Below are 17,188 nucleotides of genomic sequence, written 5' to 3' on the forward strand. Positions count from 1 at the left end.
AAATTACATTTTAACTTTCTTACTTGTGTATGTTGCAATGAAATACTGAAGAAAACGCTAGAGGAGAATGGGCAGGTTCATGTAAGAGACTGCAGTTTATTGTTCCCTCTGGCTAGAGAATGGTTACATATGCACAGATTAAATCAAATTATTATAATGCTTAGCAAACTCATTGAGCATGATGATGACTGTAGCATCTTTACTAAGTGCAATTCAAAAAGCAGTGGCTGCCAAAACCATATTCGCATTTTGAAAAATGGTCGCTAAAGTGAAGTTTAGTAACAGCAAAGATACGTACAGTGTTAAATGCAGGACAGACTCTGGTTTGACATAAGTGTATAGTAAAGATAGCATGTGATCGTGAGCTCTGAACATTCATCTGAGTGCTGGCAGTGGTTCGAGACAAAGCCCCCAGCTTCAAACACTGCATCATCTAGAAAACACACAAGAAGTACATTGCATCAATTGCAGTTTAAATAAAAATTGTTGCTATAATGCTTATTGTTTTACATATAAATAAGCTTTTTCTCTTTGCTATGATTTCAGTTCCTATATGCCAAAAAGCACAAAGATTCTTAAATAAGCAAACTAAAAGGGTTTTTTTTGTGGTTTCTGAAAGAAAATACTTAAATGTTTGTACCCCTCTTTTTACTGTCTCCTGGTAGTAACATAGCAATCCTCCTTCCATTCACCTGTGGCAAAAATTGACAACTTTTGTACTTTTTGTTAAAAAGTGTATAGTACAATAACACTTGTATTTAGATTTACAATGCACAGACACTTATGAATGGCAATTTACATCACACCAGTCATCATGAAAAGCTTTCCCATCACAGGAAAAACAACAAATTTAAGATTTAGGAGATTAGAATTACACACATGCCAAAATTTTGTCTCCCAGCAAAACTATACTATGAACAAAAGTCTGTTTCTAGCATTAAGTGAAAGCAGTATGCACTTAATATCAGACATTTGTCAGACTTAAGCCTACAGAAAATAAAGAAAATAAGAGTTTCAGCTAAACTCTAAAAACTTTAAATTGCCTGAGATGTAGATGTTAGCAAACATAACCTTTTTTTAACTGCTTATCAAAACAGACAACATTCGTAGAAAGCACTTGATATGTTACAGAGAAATTTATTTTCAATGATCACCTCCGATTCTCCATTCACAGTTCGGGTTGTAACACCCACTGTATAAATTCCTCCCGCTGAATCTTCATGTATTTTAATATTTGATTTTTTATTCTTTGCATCAATATCACGTGTGGTATCAAAGAGATCAAGAATTTCTTCATTGTAAAGCTGAAGAGAAAAGAAAAGAAAAAAATGTATATTACTTTAGGAATTCCTCCAAAGACTGACAAATCTGCGCATGGCACATACAGAAGGTTCTAAAAGTCCAAATGCCAAGGCTCTCAAAAAGGATGCTGTGAAGCATCCAAGCTTACAAGGACAATAGGATGATAGACAGAGCAGCTGCAAATTAAGTCATCTGCCTGCCTTATTATTATGCCACCCAAAGAATCACAGAATGGTTTTGGGTTGGAAGGGACCTTAAAGATCATCTAGTTCCAACCCTGTGCCATGGGCAAGGTCACCTTCCACTAGACCAGGTTACCGAAAGCCCCATCCAGCCTGGCCTTGAGCAGAAGCAGTGGTAACTTCCTCCACTTCGTCAGATCTGAGAGAAAATTCTTTGGTGGGACCAGGGAAGGGGAGGCACTTGGTGCCAGCAGAACAACTGCAGCAGTGGTTTCTGTGGCAGGCACATGCTGTCTTCAGGTTTGACCTTGGGCTTGGCTTTTGTTTTGTTGATTCAGTTGGCTGCACCCTCCTCCAAACACTTCAAACTCACTCCACTTGCTCTCCCTGCTATCACACCTTTTCTCATCTCCACTCTCACACATTAATAATTTTGTGTCTCTCATGCAGATGAGCTGTTCCTGCCCTGGAACGAATTTAATGTATAATAGTTTTTGTGCTGGCTGCTTATTATAGACACCAACCAGCAGGCCAAAAATACTATGCCATGGTTTCTTGAGCAGGGCTTTTGTACTTCCCTCTGTACAATGCCTACACTTCGGTGTTCCAGATTTAGATACAACTTTCAGGCACAATCATATGAGCAACAGCAACTATTTACCACATGTTTTAGGCAGCTTAATGTTTACTGCCTGTTTCACTGGGCCTCCTGAAGGTAAGTACATGTACATTTAGTGGTTTTCAACTCAGAATCATTAAAGACATCAGACTTTTAGGGGCAGTAAATGATGTGAGAACGGGCAGAGACATGAGAAGTTACTATGCATTTATCAATATTAGAAGAGATGGATTATTGTTTCATGCGAATGTTCTGGGGTTTAGGAAAGGGGTTTAAATCCAATTGAAGGCAAACATAAAAAAAAAAACACACCCAATGCAACAGAAAAAGCAGCATCTCACTGGGAATCTCATGGCTTAGGTCTCTGCTGATATACACTGGAACAGTTCCAGGGTCTTCAATTTGGTTATACCAATTCACTTCAGCAGACCATAAGCCAAACTGATTAAATCCCTGATCAACATCCCCAGGTAAAAGCTAAAGAACCACTGCAATAGATCTGTATTCACCCAATGTACTTTCTCATACAGTGAAAGCAAGAGGCTTTGTCCTCTCACAGTGAAAATCCATTGGAGAAGAAAAGGCTGCGTGATGCTTTTAATTCTTTACATAGTAAAAAGGAATTATATTTAATTATTAGACATAAATATTCTAAATAGGAGCCTTCTTACCAACATTTTACCTTGCTAAGTGCAAACAAATTGGTGCCACGATTTAGAGGATTCTGATAATGCACCCATAACTGCATGGGACTGCATATGCCTATCTTTTGGAAAAGTTAGCAGGAAAGCAAGGAGTTAAGACAGGCAGAGTGCAGCAAACTAAAAGAAAAGCAAGCAAGTAACAAACAGAAGTCATTGTTCCCAATAGTTATCCAGCTGTCAGACTTAAAAGTTATTCCAAAATAAAATGTTGCTTCAACTTGTTCAATGACTAAATTATTGTTTATGTAATCCAGCCCTAATGGTATGTAGGATGGAAGGAAGAGGATACTTTCTAATATAAGATTAGTGTACGATATGTAACTAATGAGAAAAAGCTCTTTCTAGGAAACTCCAGTTTAGCCTCAGTATGATAAAAAAAGATTTACTAGAAGCAGTGGCATTTTGTTAAAGGAGAAACTATTATATACATCATTTAAACTTTCTCTAGATTAGATAAATAAGACAGGGTTTATTATGCACATTTCGTCTGAAATATGTTGTAATGGCTGCAATTCCACATACCATTATCACCGTAATATTCAATTACTGCTCTTTACTTTGGGACTCTCAGTTACATTGGTAATGTCACGTCAAAACACACAAGGAATTCAGAAACTACACTGGTTACTCCTCCTTAAACTACTACTCTTGCAGCTGCCTGAGCAGAAATGAAGCTGCAGATCCCCAATGTTCAAACAGAGAACAGAAGAGTACAGCATTCCCATGGCCCGTGCTAAAGCCTAGACTCTCGCTAGGCAAACATTAGCCAGAGCAACAAAAAGCTCTGCTTAAGGTTAGCAGTGACAAACCTATACCAGTGCAAAACTAACGCCAGCTTGTTAATCTTTAAAACAATTATAGGAACATGTGACTAAAGGATCTAGTTTACTTCATCAGTAATAAAACCAATAGCTTTCTCTTCAGTAATACAGAAATGGGCTTTTTCCCCCCTGAAGTAGATAAAGTAAAGTTGCAGTTACTGAAATAAGAAATACACATTTACGCCTGCTCTTCCTTAAATTGATTCTTTGTCTCCATGTGCTTGAAGTATCAGGTTTTGCAGCTTGGTAGGGAATGTAAATATGTTACGCCCAAATCAATCAATTTAAAAAATAGTTCCAGGTGCAGGAGACACAGCATAAAAGTTGCAAGACTTAAGCCAACAGCTGCTGCAGGCCGGAAAGATCATGGGTCTTACGGCCTCTCTTACCGGTAGCTGTGTCTACAAGAACACACAAAGGGAACAGTTTTTCCACATACTGACTCAGGTTTTCTCTGGGTCTAATGAAAGCGGGAACAGTGACACAGAAGCCCAATTCTAAACCATTGGGGATCACAGAAAGAAGTATTTTTATGCTAGGTTTCTTCTTTATATAAGAAGTCTCCTGAACAGATTTTGAAAGCTCAAGAAATCTGTGGCAAAGTGACAAAAGCAGGCAAAGCACCGTCACTATATAAAGGCATAAAGTACAATTGATTTTTTTGGCTTTTTTTTGGTTTTTGTTTTTTTTTTGAGTTTGTTTGTGGGGTTTTTTTTTTTATAGTTTCTTGCTTTAAGGTTTTGTAAAGAATTACAAACAGGCAAGAGCAACAGGCCTCACAAACGTGTGTTGCAGAAAGGGACAAATGATGTCTAACATAGCTATTTCTACACTTCAAAATAATGCTGTAAAGGAAGCTAATAAAATAATTGGAATAAGATAAAAAGGCTCTTTTTCATAAATTGAAGAGCTGAAGCAAACTCCACAAGATTTCCTTTTGAAATCTTGAAGATGAATTCAAAACACCTCGTGGGAAATGAATGCAAAAGTAGCAACCAGAAAAAATCTTTACTTGGCTTTCTAAAAAAATACATGAAGTTATTTACACAAACACAGATCATATTTACCTCTAAGAACTGTGCATTCACTTTAAAATCTGGAGGTGGAAGTCCTTGTTTAATAGCAGCTTGTTTTTTTTCTTCAATACACCTGAAAAGATGCTTAACAGCACGAGATATAATCCCTTGTTCCTCTTCTGTTATGTTGACATCAAATCCAGTGCCCATGGTGTATGTTTTGCCAGCACCTGTCTAAATTGAAAAAGGAGTAGTCACGAGAGCATGTGAATAGCAGCAAATCATCAGAGAGAAACACAGTTTGTGAACACTAGTGGTAGACAGTGACCACTACGTCAGTTTGTCGTCTTTACAATACTAACATGCACAATTAACAGTCCATTTGAAAAAAGGGTAAACAGCAGAAGTTGGACAAACTCTACTGTTTATCCACAGATCACACAAAAAATTGAACTGGTTCCTGCATTCTTGTATAACCTTTCTCCTACAAGCTTCCTCTAAGCTGCTTACATCAGCCTTGAGCTATCATCTCTGAGGTCAAAAGAATAGTTAATGTTTTCAACCAAGACTGTTAATTAAAGCATATATTTTGAAGGTAGAAGCAGCATTTGCATTTCCTTACCAAAGTAGATCAAATGGCTCACTAATTATGATGTCTGAATATCTCAGGGAGAATATTACCATTGTTCTCAATTTATAGACAGCACTGAAGAACACAAGCTGTACCTTCACTAGGAAAGTAGCTTAATTGAAAGTGAAGTCCTCTAGAAGACAAGGTAGTGTTGTGTTTTCACTTAATTAGTGGGTCAAGTCTAAGACAAAGATAGTATCACAACGTAATCTACTAAACTGGCTCTGCAAACTGCTTTGTTTCACTAGGACTAGACTTCACTTAGCGAACTTGAGATATGACATTTAACAGTGGTGAAATTCGGCATCCAAGACCAAATTTTATGCAATCAATTCCTAAAGGAATATTCAGAAGATAATAACGTGTTCTCTTCACTGTACTCAATAATATTTCAGCTTTGAAAAGCAAGATGTGTGCCCAGTGTCCTGAGAGGGTGTGTTCTCTATGAAAAGCTCTCTGACATTGGAATCTGATCTCTACATTTTGCCCACAAACAAACAGTGTGGCCTGAAGTTCCCTAGGACTATTTTAAAAAAAGCTCCTCTTCCCAAAAGTGTTTGAAAATGCAGAGGGATGGGAAATTGCTCAGAAAAGAATCTCAGTACAACCTCTGTCTATACGTCAACTGATTAAGTCACTAATTTGTATTGCTGCATTGTGGTAAATTCAGGAATTATATGGACCCATGCTATTTTCAGTATTACTATTAATTCAGACCTACTCCATATATACATATATATATACACACACATATATATGTGTGTATATATACACACACATATACATATCTTCTGTGTTTCAACTGCCATTCTACACAGAATCTATATAGCCTCCTAAACAGTCTCCTACAGGATCTCATTTAAAATAAAACTAAGACATTAAAGAACAGGTTAATCCATTCCAAAATTTAAGAGAAAGGTCAGTTACAAAAAACTGTTTATTCAAAAATAAAGACTTTAGAATAAAACTGTAAAGCTTACTTGGCCATAAGCAAAGACAGTGGCATTATAGCCTTCAAAGCAACCTTCAATCAGTTTTTCTATACACTGAATATAGATCTCTTCTTGCTGTGAGTCGATGTTAAAGACATAATCAAAAGTGAAGGCCTTATCTTTTCCCAAGAACACTTGAGGTTCACCAGGTGTGACAGATGTACAAATATGGCATCCTTCAATCTTCTCTTTGGCTAGCTGTGGTCTAATTCTGTTTTGGAAAAGACAAAAAGAACCATTAGAAATTCTCATCATCAGAAAGAGAAGCTTACAAACAATGTAAGTAAGATCTGAAAAGAATTCCTTACTGACTAAAATACTCTTGCAGTCTTGTCAAAGTTGAATTAATGTACTAGCTCCACAATTAAAGAATATCGTGTAAGTTTGTGATTCAATTGGTTTAATGGTTAACTATTGGGAAGAAAAACTCTGGCCAACATAACATATCACTCTAGCTGTAATTAGCTAATAATTTGTTTTAAAAACTACCTTTTATTTTAAAAGAAGTGTTGCCAAATTCTCAAAGTGGCACCAAAATTAAAAAAAAAATCAGCAGCTTAAAAAACAGGGGACAAATATAAGGGTGATAAAACACCAGCAGTACAGCTACATACAAACAAAATCATGGAATATTTAATATAGATTCCCCATTCGTGTCAAAATTCAAGTACCTATATTTACCTCGGAGTGACTTCTTTCAGTTACACAATGTCAAAGTTGAAGATCTGTATACACAGAGTATACTTTAAAGGCATATATTCATTTCATATTTGATACTCTAAGGGCCATATCAACATCCGTGTTTGGTTTGGAATAGCTGTGCTGTCTTGAAGGAAAGTCCCCCAACGTCTTCACTTACCACACGTTGGTTTGGATCGCTGACCAGTTCCGGTGTGCACAAATTATACCCCTTTTAGAGGAAACTAAGCCAAAATGCTCCAGTCCAAACACATGAGACTTGTTCCAAAAATTAATGGTAACATAAGGGCCCAAAGCTACCTACTGATCTACCACAACGGTGCCAATGCTTGCTGATGCAGAGCACGCTAGTCTCCAACAGCTCTGAGTGGACTGCGGACTAATTCAAATTACATCAGCACACATATACTTTAGTTCAAGTGAGAAATATCCTGTAAGAAAATCACACAGAGTACAGTGTATGTTCTTTTTATTGCAGATTACAAATTTTTCACTCAGGGGTGTGCATCGCTGTCAGGAGTATTTTTCAGAATTTTTGTTCTAAAGTTTTCATTCTATCCCACTGTGTGACACTAGAGAATAACCATAACTTATTTGTAAGGTTTTCTGCACACTAATTCCTTTACGGAAAATTCATTAATGATCAGGAGGTACCTCCCCTGTTCAGCATACCTTCTAGTATGGAGTGGAAATTAAACAAACCTTTGAAGAGTATCATTAAAAGCAACGATTATATGATGTGTAAAATAGGCACAAATATTCTACAAACAGTATTTGCATTTAACGACATAGTGTGTAATATAGGTCACAGATTTTCTCTTTAACATCACAATAATTATCATAAGGGTTTTTTCCCCTTAAATGAAATAAGAACACTAAAAATAATTCAGGAGTTACACAGCTCCTTCACTAACAACTGGATCCACTAGAACCTATGTCCACTAAACAAAATACCTGAGAAACACATACTGAAGCTTGTAATAAACTTACTTTCTTCTAGGCTAATGAAGATTTTCTAATAAAATAGCTTTTATTTCTAGGTAGGGAGAGAAAGCCTTCAAAAAGAAATCAATCATATGCCTTTCCTAAAAGCACTCCACACAACTGGAAAAGTTGACCATTCTGCCCATAACTCTTTGCAGCATGCTGCCTGTAACACTTAATATTTAGAAAATGCAACTTGGTGGGTTATTCCACTGCCTTATTTTAATACCGTGAAGTCAGTCAGAGGGCAAGCTTCTTTTTAAGACTAATCACTCTTATTCTTTCACTAATCCAGTGCAGACAGCACGAAGGCAATCAATTGTTCTTACAAGCATGAATGCTTCTAAACTGGGCTTCTAAAGTTCCAGAGGTACTCCTCCCATTGTTTTCTAGCACAAGAAATCCTAGAAAGGCCTTTTCTAAAAAAATCAAGATGGAAACTTTTCAAAATTAAGTAAACTTTTGTGCATCCCAAAACCCTAACTTTCCCAAAACCCCAACTTCTTCCCCAGTTTTGAAAGGCTTTTAGCACTGACTTGTAGAATGAAGGTTGACAACTAAAAAAAAAAAGTTTTCTCCATATATTTTAATTCCGTCTTTTTTTAAAAAAAAAGTTCAAAATTAATTTTCTACACTGAGGAATTGATGCAATTATGACAGGTGCTGAATAATTTTCTCCTTTATACTAAGTAAAGGCTCAGAGTGACCACAAAGAGAAACAGCATGCCTAAAATATCAATAATTTGCATGATAATTATTACAGTGATGACAGGACTGTCAAACAGTTTCCATGTCAGCCTTCGGAGACTTCCCATGAGAATCCTCCCAGCTAGCTCCCTGCCTTGCAGCCAGGCAGCACCTCCGAGTGCTCTGCTGCTATAAAACCCAGGACAACAGCAAGCTTCAAGTGCATTATGTATGACCATAATTAGGCCACAGCAAGATACCATTCCAGAGACCAGCTGAGCTGATGGGAATCTGTGTGACTACTAGCAGCTTGTTACCAGCTCAATCACTTTGCTTGGGTTGTAACATAACATCCAGAGACAAAGCAGCGATGATGGTGCCCTTCCTCCCTGCCTTACCACTAAATTTGAAGGCACCACTGAGAGAAAGTAGTATTTCACCGGCACATATGCAACACAAAGGAAAAACAAAGCAAGTCTCACCACATCAGGAAATCTTCACCCCAAAGAGACTCCCCTTCTTATTTTGTAATTACTCTCACACAATGTCCCACCCTGCCACAGAGTTGGGAGGTAGCAACCAGAGAGAGATCACGGCTGCATCAGGTTTGAAAGACATCTTCCCCAAAAAAGATGTGCAGACAAGAGGTCTTCGACACCCAGCCTGAGGTCTGATCGAGGGCTACTTCATGCTCTGAAGTCTATATAGCTCTCTTGATCAGTTCGGCGCCAAGCTAACATGATGACCTTAATAGTAAGCAACAAATGGCTCACCTTCAACCTGACTTCTGGCCACTTACAATGTGAGTGGATGCCTGAACCTCATGGCTCCCAAAGTCTTACTATTCGCACTGAATGGGTGGTCCAGCAAGTAATAGTCCTCATGCAAGTCAGATTCTGCTCCAGCACTGATTACAGGAACACTTCCTCCTCCACCACCCCACACATCACTCGGGAAAGTGATTTTTCCTTCTGCTTACAGTCAAATTTTTCCTTGTCTTAATGTGGTCACTTCTGTCAACAAAGCAGGCAGCACCCATGCTTTAAAATGTGAAAGAGTTCATTTTGGTCAACTCTCCTTGCCCAGTTCCTAGCCTGGCAGTCTGCCACTGGGATTTTTCTCCAGGACCAATTTGACTTCACCCATTTTGTCTTCTACATGGCCCCATCTCACCTGTTTTTCAGGCTACTCTCTTAATTATATACAATCAGGTGTTTTCTACATATTTCCAATCACATCATCTTAGATGCAGCAACTTTCCAAACAACATTTTGCCTTGCATCCTTCCCTCTCCTGCTCTCCAAAGCATGAACACACCCAACCCTTGTTTACATGTACTTTGCAGAACCTCCAGGCCACACACATGAAACTTAATCCCCTAAATCTATTCTGCCTCAGCACACTGGGACAAGCTGTCTAATTAGGGAGGGCTAAAATAGCTAGTGGTGGCACAGTAATGCACTGTATTGTACTGGAACTAATCTCTCAGTAGAATAAGTGCACAATGCCTCTGCTAAAAATATTGTTGGCTGGAACAAGCTCAGATAATACAGTTCAGGGACTATAGCAGTCATGGGGTCAATACCTTGTGTTTTGCAAGACATTAGACTTCCCAGAACTGATGCCTGTTTAAACTAGATCATATCATAATATCCCTTCAAAAAACATCCTATCTTACTTTATTTCTAGGGATGGAAAACTGTCCCAGCGATTTAAATATATATTATCTAGATATATATAGATATATAAGGGTATAGATAGATATACATACACACACATCCCCTTTCAGCTACTGAATAATTTTCTCTCCATTCATTAAGAACCTCCACTTTATCTAATTTTCCCTCAGAGTCTCCACGCATCTATGATCAAGCCATCCCTTAATCTCATTTCATATACTAAACAAAATGAGACCAGTGAATTTTTTGTTTTGCATGTGAAGTATTGCAAATATTACTCTAAAAAAGAGTAATCAGGACATTTACCATATACCTTCTCAGCACCCGCACAGAATAGCAATAAGCAAACAAGAACTTCTAAGAGCAACCTAGAAAGCAGAAAGCATCAAATTATTCTTGTTTTATGGAAAAAAATAAAACAAAACAGATTAGCAGTAACTAGCCAGAAGCTGAGCATTGAAAAGAAGAAAACATGACAATGAAGCCCCATGTAAAGTTCTTTTTCATTAAACTCTGCTGTGGGAAAAGGACTGCGTTCACCTTGCTCAGAAAAGCATAAATTCAAACATCACTCAAACCACATGCAGTGCTGAGCAGGAAACAAGTTGACCTGTAAACCCAAGACTATCCAATACTCCTCTCACTACACTAAGCCTATTAAATTTCACACAATTAAGTTTCACATGTGGGTATACAAAACATTAAATCCAAGAGCACCTAATAAAACATTTAATGAGTTGTAGCAGGCAATATAAACTGGGAAACAAACAAACAAAAGCTCTCCAAAACCAGAATAAAACTTCCTGCCATTACTTTGGCATCATGATTCCCTCTCCTTTCTATTCCATTACATTTACACTCATCAAACCACTTCCATTACGCATACTCCTTCACAACAAGGAGGGAGTAAAGAAAGCTGAACAGATTTCATCCAACAGACAATGAGTACTTCTGCTTGCATAAACCTTTCAGTCTTTTTGCTAGCACACATTGGAAGCGTGCTTGGTTATCAGCACGTCCAAAGGAGACCACAAATGTAGCATCTGAATGCATTCATCTGAAATAGCTGATCGGTATATTAACTCTCTACCTCTCAGTGAGGTTTAAGAATACAAAAAAGGCTCATATATGACAAATGCCAGGTCTACCTCTTTTTAACACAGCAATAAGGACACAGGAACAAGTCTTTCTGCTCATGCCAGCAACCATCAGTCATTAAGAGTTTCTGTTCTGATGCTGGCACGTCTCGGCACAATGGCCCCTGCACCTCTGCTGCCTGTGGCAACATAGTCTGTGGTGCTAAATAACGCCTACAGGTAAAAAAATGCTTATATTTGTTGGGTTATCATTCAGTAACCTTTAGTGTAGATGTGTTCTGTAATGTCCTTCTCAGCATTTCCAATGCTGGTTTTGGTGGCCAGAGAAACAAGTATGAAAAGTCTGAGAATTGTTTTAGTATGCTTTTACCCTGCCTTTGTAACTCTAGAAACACACACAACCCAACTTCTCATAACAAAAAGCGTAAAAGTCAATAACTCACCTTCCAACACAACTCCTTCTGAAGAAACATCACAATGATTTTTTTTTTTTAACTCCACTTCAGAGTGAACCCATTTACAGATTAAATTCAAACCCAATGCCTACAAATTATACCGCATAGCGATCTCTCCACAACGTTAGCATCAAAACAACCCCCTACACTGTTACAGTAAAACACAGGTAAAGTCCAGATGATTTGTCTCCTGCTTTTCTGTTTAAGTGCCAGCTAGGCAGTTGTCTCTGAACAAGCCATAAATATACCGTACTATCAGTAGCCCTTGATGGCCTTCAACGGCAGAAGGAAGAAGCCTTCATAAAATACCTCAACGACTGAAAAAATAGTGGAATAAAAGACATCCTTAAAAATAAAAGCAAATGAAGTGCAGGACAAATCCAGAGTACCTTTGTGACAATGCCACTTCTGCAGAAAGACTAACTCTGTTTATGGATGCTTGAATCATTAGTATTCGGTGATATCAGTTAATGATACAATTTCATATTAGTGATATCAATGACTACAATTATACATACTGGTATTAAGACATAAAAAGGACTAGCAATTGCAGATAGTAAGTTATAGCAATTATATGAGACACGGCTCAGCAGCCGAGCTGTGGCAACTGGCCACCCAGCCCATTGCCGAGCCTTTCCTCCCGCCATGGCTCAGCTCCCACACCGAGAACCTGCTTCACCTGTGAGAGGCAGGGGGGCATGCCAGTCACCCAGCCAGGGACACAAGCACCAGCTCCCTGCCACTGTAACTCAATCACTCTTATGCAAGACTTGGGCACCGCTCCCACCAATGTTTCTCCAAAGTTGCCATAGCTGCCACGGTCTAGACTGAGCTCAGCGCTGCCAGCAGGTGCTGTGTGTGCCCGGAGCCCACAGAAACCAGGCAGAGTCCAGGAGTTACTCGCCCTTAACTCGCCCCAGCTCCCCAGGCAAGTACAAGTGAGGCAGGTGTTTTGAACGTGTATCAATGCTTGCCTTGAGACACCAGGAAACTTTCAGGCACTTCAAGTAGATATCTCGATGCAAGTCTGGCAAAAAAAAAAAACAGAAATAAAACTTCCTGGATAGCTCTTGGACTTAAAAGTGTATTAAAGACTGTGGCAGACGCTAGAGTGGCATCTATGTGGTCCAGATTTTACTCCAAAGTCCTATTAAGACACTGATAAAAAGGTATCAGCTCCACTTCAATTCATGTCTAGCTATTAAACGTGACCACTAAGCCCTTAGCTTCAAACACCCAGCAAAATCAGCCACTAAATTACCAAATGGCTCCAAGATGTTACATTTGCAGTAGCTAACTTATTTTACTGCAAGCAAACAAAAAAATCCTATTCAAAAATACACGTGCAGAATACTTTGTTTCAGTGCTGCAGACTGTCACTTCCAGTTTGCACATAACGAGTAGGCAGCAAACAAAAAACTGGAATTAAATTAAGGCTGAGGAAATATATCACTGCTGTAACTAGATTTGTCCCGTTCTCCTCCTCTACACGCAATCTCTACAGCTACTTTTTAAAATATTATTATTATTTTTAAACACTAATTTAATTTCATAAAACAATTACCCTTTTCAGCAGCTTGAGTCTGATCAGCTCATCTACCCATTAGCTGTTCCTGCTGGGGATTACATCCGCAGTGCCAGGCCGAGGCGGTTTCGCAGGCTGCGGCCTCCACTCGCTCCCTGACGCACCGTACAATAGCTGCGTCTCCGGGCAGCCACCACAGCTAGCCAGAAAACAGTTTAGCAGTATGATTCCAGACTAATTCTTGTGCAATTCTGTAACAGCCTAGCAGGCTGTGCAGCGCAGATGGCACCCTCACACTGACACGCACAGTCCTGTGCTTTTGCCAAGAAAAGAAAACACGGGGAGGGGAAAGGCCCAAGCCTGCCCTCACGCAGACCTACCGCCCCGCAGGCTCCCTTCCCCGTGTCCCCCTCCCGGAGAAGAGCTAACACACCTTCCAGTACATCTAGTAAACCTCCAACATCTTTCCTTATAACGTGAATGAATGCTTTCATCCAAACCTCCTTCTTGTGATTTCTCCTGGACTAATTTACTCTCTAGTGAGTGAAGAAATCCACAGCTTTCGAGAACAATTTGACTCTTGAGAGAGACAGAGAGAGAGAAGGGGGACTGTGTTGCAGGATTTGTACAGGCCTTGATTATTTCTAGTTCAAGACAAGGTCAGCTGCAATAGAAAAGCAGCACTACCACAAGCTTCCACGTGCCTGCCAAGCACAGAACTGGCACCCCTCCAAATCCAAGTGCAATTTGATTAGAACTAAACTGATATTGGAAACAACATTTTCTAAGGCAAACAGATTTTTTTTTTTTAAATTGTGCTACTTGCCTTGGGTTTTTTTGTGAACATTTAGTGTTACATCTCACCACTGTCAGAAAGCCAGAAGAGAAATAATAACACGGTATCTTAGAGAAAATGAGATCTAAGCAAATGCAGCAAAGATTAATTTATTAAGACTTGAAGTATTTACAGTGTATTAACAAGAAATGAAACAAGGAGTTAGGCCTTCATAAAACTAAAGCTCAAAATTAATTTCATACCATGCGGGAATGCGAGCACATCTGTATCATGCAATAAAGTTGCAGAATAGAGACCTTGGTCCCAGCAATCATGGATCAAGCATGCTCCAGTGCTGAAAGGGACTACAGATACCTGATCTCCGTGTAGCTAATTAGCCTGGAGAGGCTGTCTTTCCTCATTAGGGAGCATGAACAAGTGCTTAAAAGAACAGAGAGGTCACAAATTCCAGAGGAAAGAAAGGTCTTTTGCTGCATCCCCAAACTAGTGTCTACAACTACTGCATTCGTGATGGATACAAGGAGGACAACTGGGCAATCGAGCTTATCTGTGGATAAGGATTCATAAAGAAAGCAATTCGATATACAAAAGAAAGAGCATGGCACCCTATATTTCCTTTGCAAATTATGGTGTTTTTTCCTCCAAAATGTAGTTTTAACACCTAAATTAACAGCTCTCATCATTCCTGCTCTGGAGCTTGTAGCTGTGAGGAGTGGCTGAGTCATGCCACTGGTAAAGCTTACCAGCCCCTGGTATTAATTATGTGATTAGGGCAGTATCAGGAAAAGGAACACACTTTCTGTAGCATCTTTCTGCTATATGACTGAACGCTTAACAGGGATTAAATCTACTAAACAAATGTCATTATACGTAACTTAAGATGAAAAAAACCTAATCAAAAGAGAATTCAAGGAAAGCTTGTTGAAGAGTGCACAGCTCAGCATCCCAGTAATGAGTCATGATGACAAGTGCTGCCAGTATTTTAGAGACGTTTTGTTTCCAGAAATTTTAGAGTGCAAGAATTCAGCTGAGATTGAACAGTACTGTCAAAAGTAATGTGGTGAACATGAGCTCTCCAACCCCTCAAAATACTGCAGTCACTGCTGCTTTACCAAGTTACAGAATAACATTTATTTAGGTGTAAGGGGGAAAATGGTAAGGAATTAAAAGAAAAAAAAAAACCACAACACACCAAAGAAAAAAAAAAACACACAAAACAAAAATCTGGGCACCTGCAAGCCTAAACTCAGTCACATTTAGAGTTCAGGGATTTGGGGGTAATCTGGATACCTTTTGTAAACCAGGGTGCAATCAGCTTAAGACATCCAAACACACCAAGATGTAAAAAGTATGCCACTCAACAAAAACGCAGACGGTGTCAACTCTTCATAAAAAGCGTGTTTGTAACTACTATATAGTTACAAGAGTCAAACTCTACTAAAAAAAAAAAAAACAAAAACAAACCACAGTTTTGTGAGACAGCTGATTTCAAAAACATTGCCAACAGCATCACAGTACACCAACGAATGATGCCCACATAGTATTTTCAATTAAAGGCACAGAATTGACAGTAACTTTCTCTTTCAAAAGCTGAACACTTCTACTTGCAGAGCAATGACAGTATTTCTGCATACCCCCACGAAAGAATATGCTTTACCTGTAAAGTCAAAGGAATAACTTTAATTGCATGAAATATTTTTCTTTTAAGTGAAATATTTTAAGAATAAGTACATACATTCCAGAACTTCCTCACATTCCAAGTTACCAGTACCTTTAGGGAAATCAAGAATAAGTACCACAAGCATATTCAGAAACAAGCAGAAAAAATGATATTTATTCACTACAGGAAAACAATTTTTTGAATAGGAGAGAAAACAAACTGATGTAATGCAAGATTATCCAGATGACCAAAAACCTTTCAGTCATGGCAACACTAGGCTTCATCCAATTTCTTCATCTTAACAGTTAAATACATGCCTATTCTAGAAGTTCACCACTTCTTCAGAACAGCCTAATTTTTAAGATGTACTCTGTTATTTTTAAATAAATTTAAAAGGGTTTCCTATGTCTGCAGCAAAGAAGAACTCTTAATTATTGCCTCCCTTACCCAGACTTCCCCTTCCTTTCACAAACACTCACACATCCACCTACCCACACACATACACTTATTCTCCAAGCCCTTGGAGATACAATCCTGAAATCACTACACATTCATGCCAAGACTACTGTAGCTCTGAAATTTGTTTTCATTTATTTCCCCTCCATACGCAGAATTTATCTTTCCAGTTCTATGTTCTAAGTCTAGGGCAGTTGGTTACTTTACACTTATGAGCCACAGGTCCAAGAATTACATTTCACCAACTTCATTTAACTAAAACACAAAGTTACTGACATACTTATTATAGCTAAAGCTACAAGCCATTTCCCAAGTAACTACAGTTAAATAACACCATAAAATAAAAGGAGGATCAGGTCAGTTAAGAGAAAATTACAAGTTGTCATTAATCATTACTGAAATGACTGTTTAGCTAACACTACTAAAATAACAACTAGACGCTTCACAATGGGACAAGACAGCTAAAAACAACCGTTCAGTAATCTGCTCTGAATAGTGCCTTCACTGTTAATTTTCAGTGCAACATTCTTGGAACAAAAACCACTGTATGACTTTTCTGCCACTCCTTGTAAAAAAAAAAAAATAAAAGAAAAGGAAAAAAAGTGTTGTATCCATAACACCCGATCCACAAAGTTCCAAAACAAACTACAGAAAATTTCTTCGTATTTATTGTTGACTGTTTCTACTGAACAGACGTTGCTCTGTTTCAAAACAGAAGGTAGACTGTTCAAGCAGTGACTGAAAGCTCTGAGCTGGTAAATCCTAGCTGTGCAGTAAGGGAAATCACCCACTTGCTTTATTTAGTACTATCTGTTTTAAGACTTGCAAACCAGAAAGGAACAACATTATCTACCTTCTTCAGTCCTTCTGGTTCAGCTACACA

General features: G+C 38.5%; 1 protein-coding gene across 8 annotated transcripts in view; it reads right to left on the reverse strand.

Annotated features, from left to right (window-relative positions):
- Window positions 1-17,188, reverse strand: part of KIF21A (kinesin family member 21A) — a 91,549-nt gene that overhangs the window by 55,685 nt on the left and 18,676 nt on the right. For all 8 annotated transcript variants that reach the window (XM_054218386.1, XM_054218375.1, XM_054218418.1 and 5 more), the window contains exons 2-5: window positions 6,256-6,478; window positions 4,696-4,878; window positions 1,155-1,304; window positions 299-433 (exon numbers count right to left, since the gene is read on the reverse strand). In XM_054218386.1, the coding sequence (XP_054074361.1) occupies window positions 299-433; window positions 1,155-1,304; window positions 4,696-4,878; window positions 6,256-6,478 (691 nt within the window). The remainder of the gene's footprint in view (window positions 1-298; window positions 434-1,154; window positions 1,305-4,695; window positions 4,879-6,255; window positions 6,479-17,188) is intronic.

Source organism: Rissa tridactyla, chromosome 1, assembly GCF_028500815.1.
Source record: "Rissa tridactyla isolate bRisTri1 chromosome 1, bRisTri1.patW.cur.20221130, whole genome shotgun sequence".
In the NCBI taxonomy this organism is placed as follows: domain Eukaryota; kingdom Metazoa; phylum Chordata; class Aves; order Charadriiformes; family Laridae; genus Rissa; species Rissa tridactyla.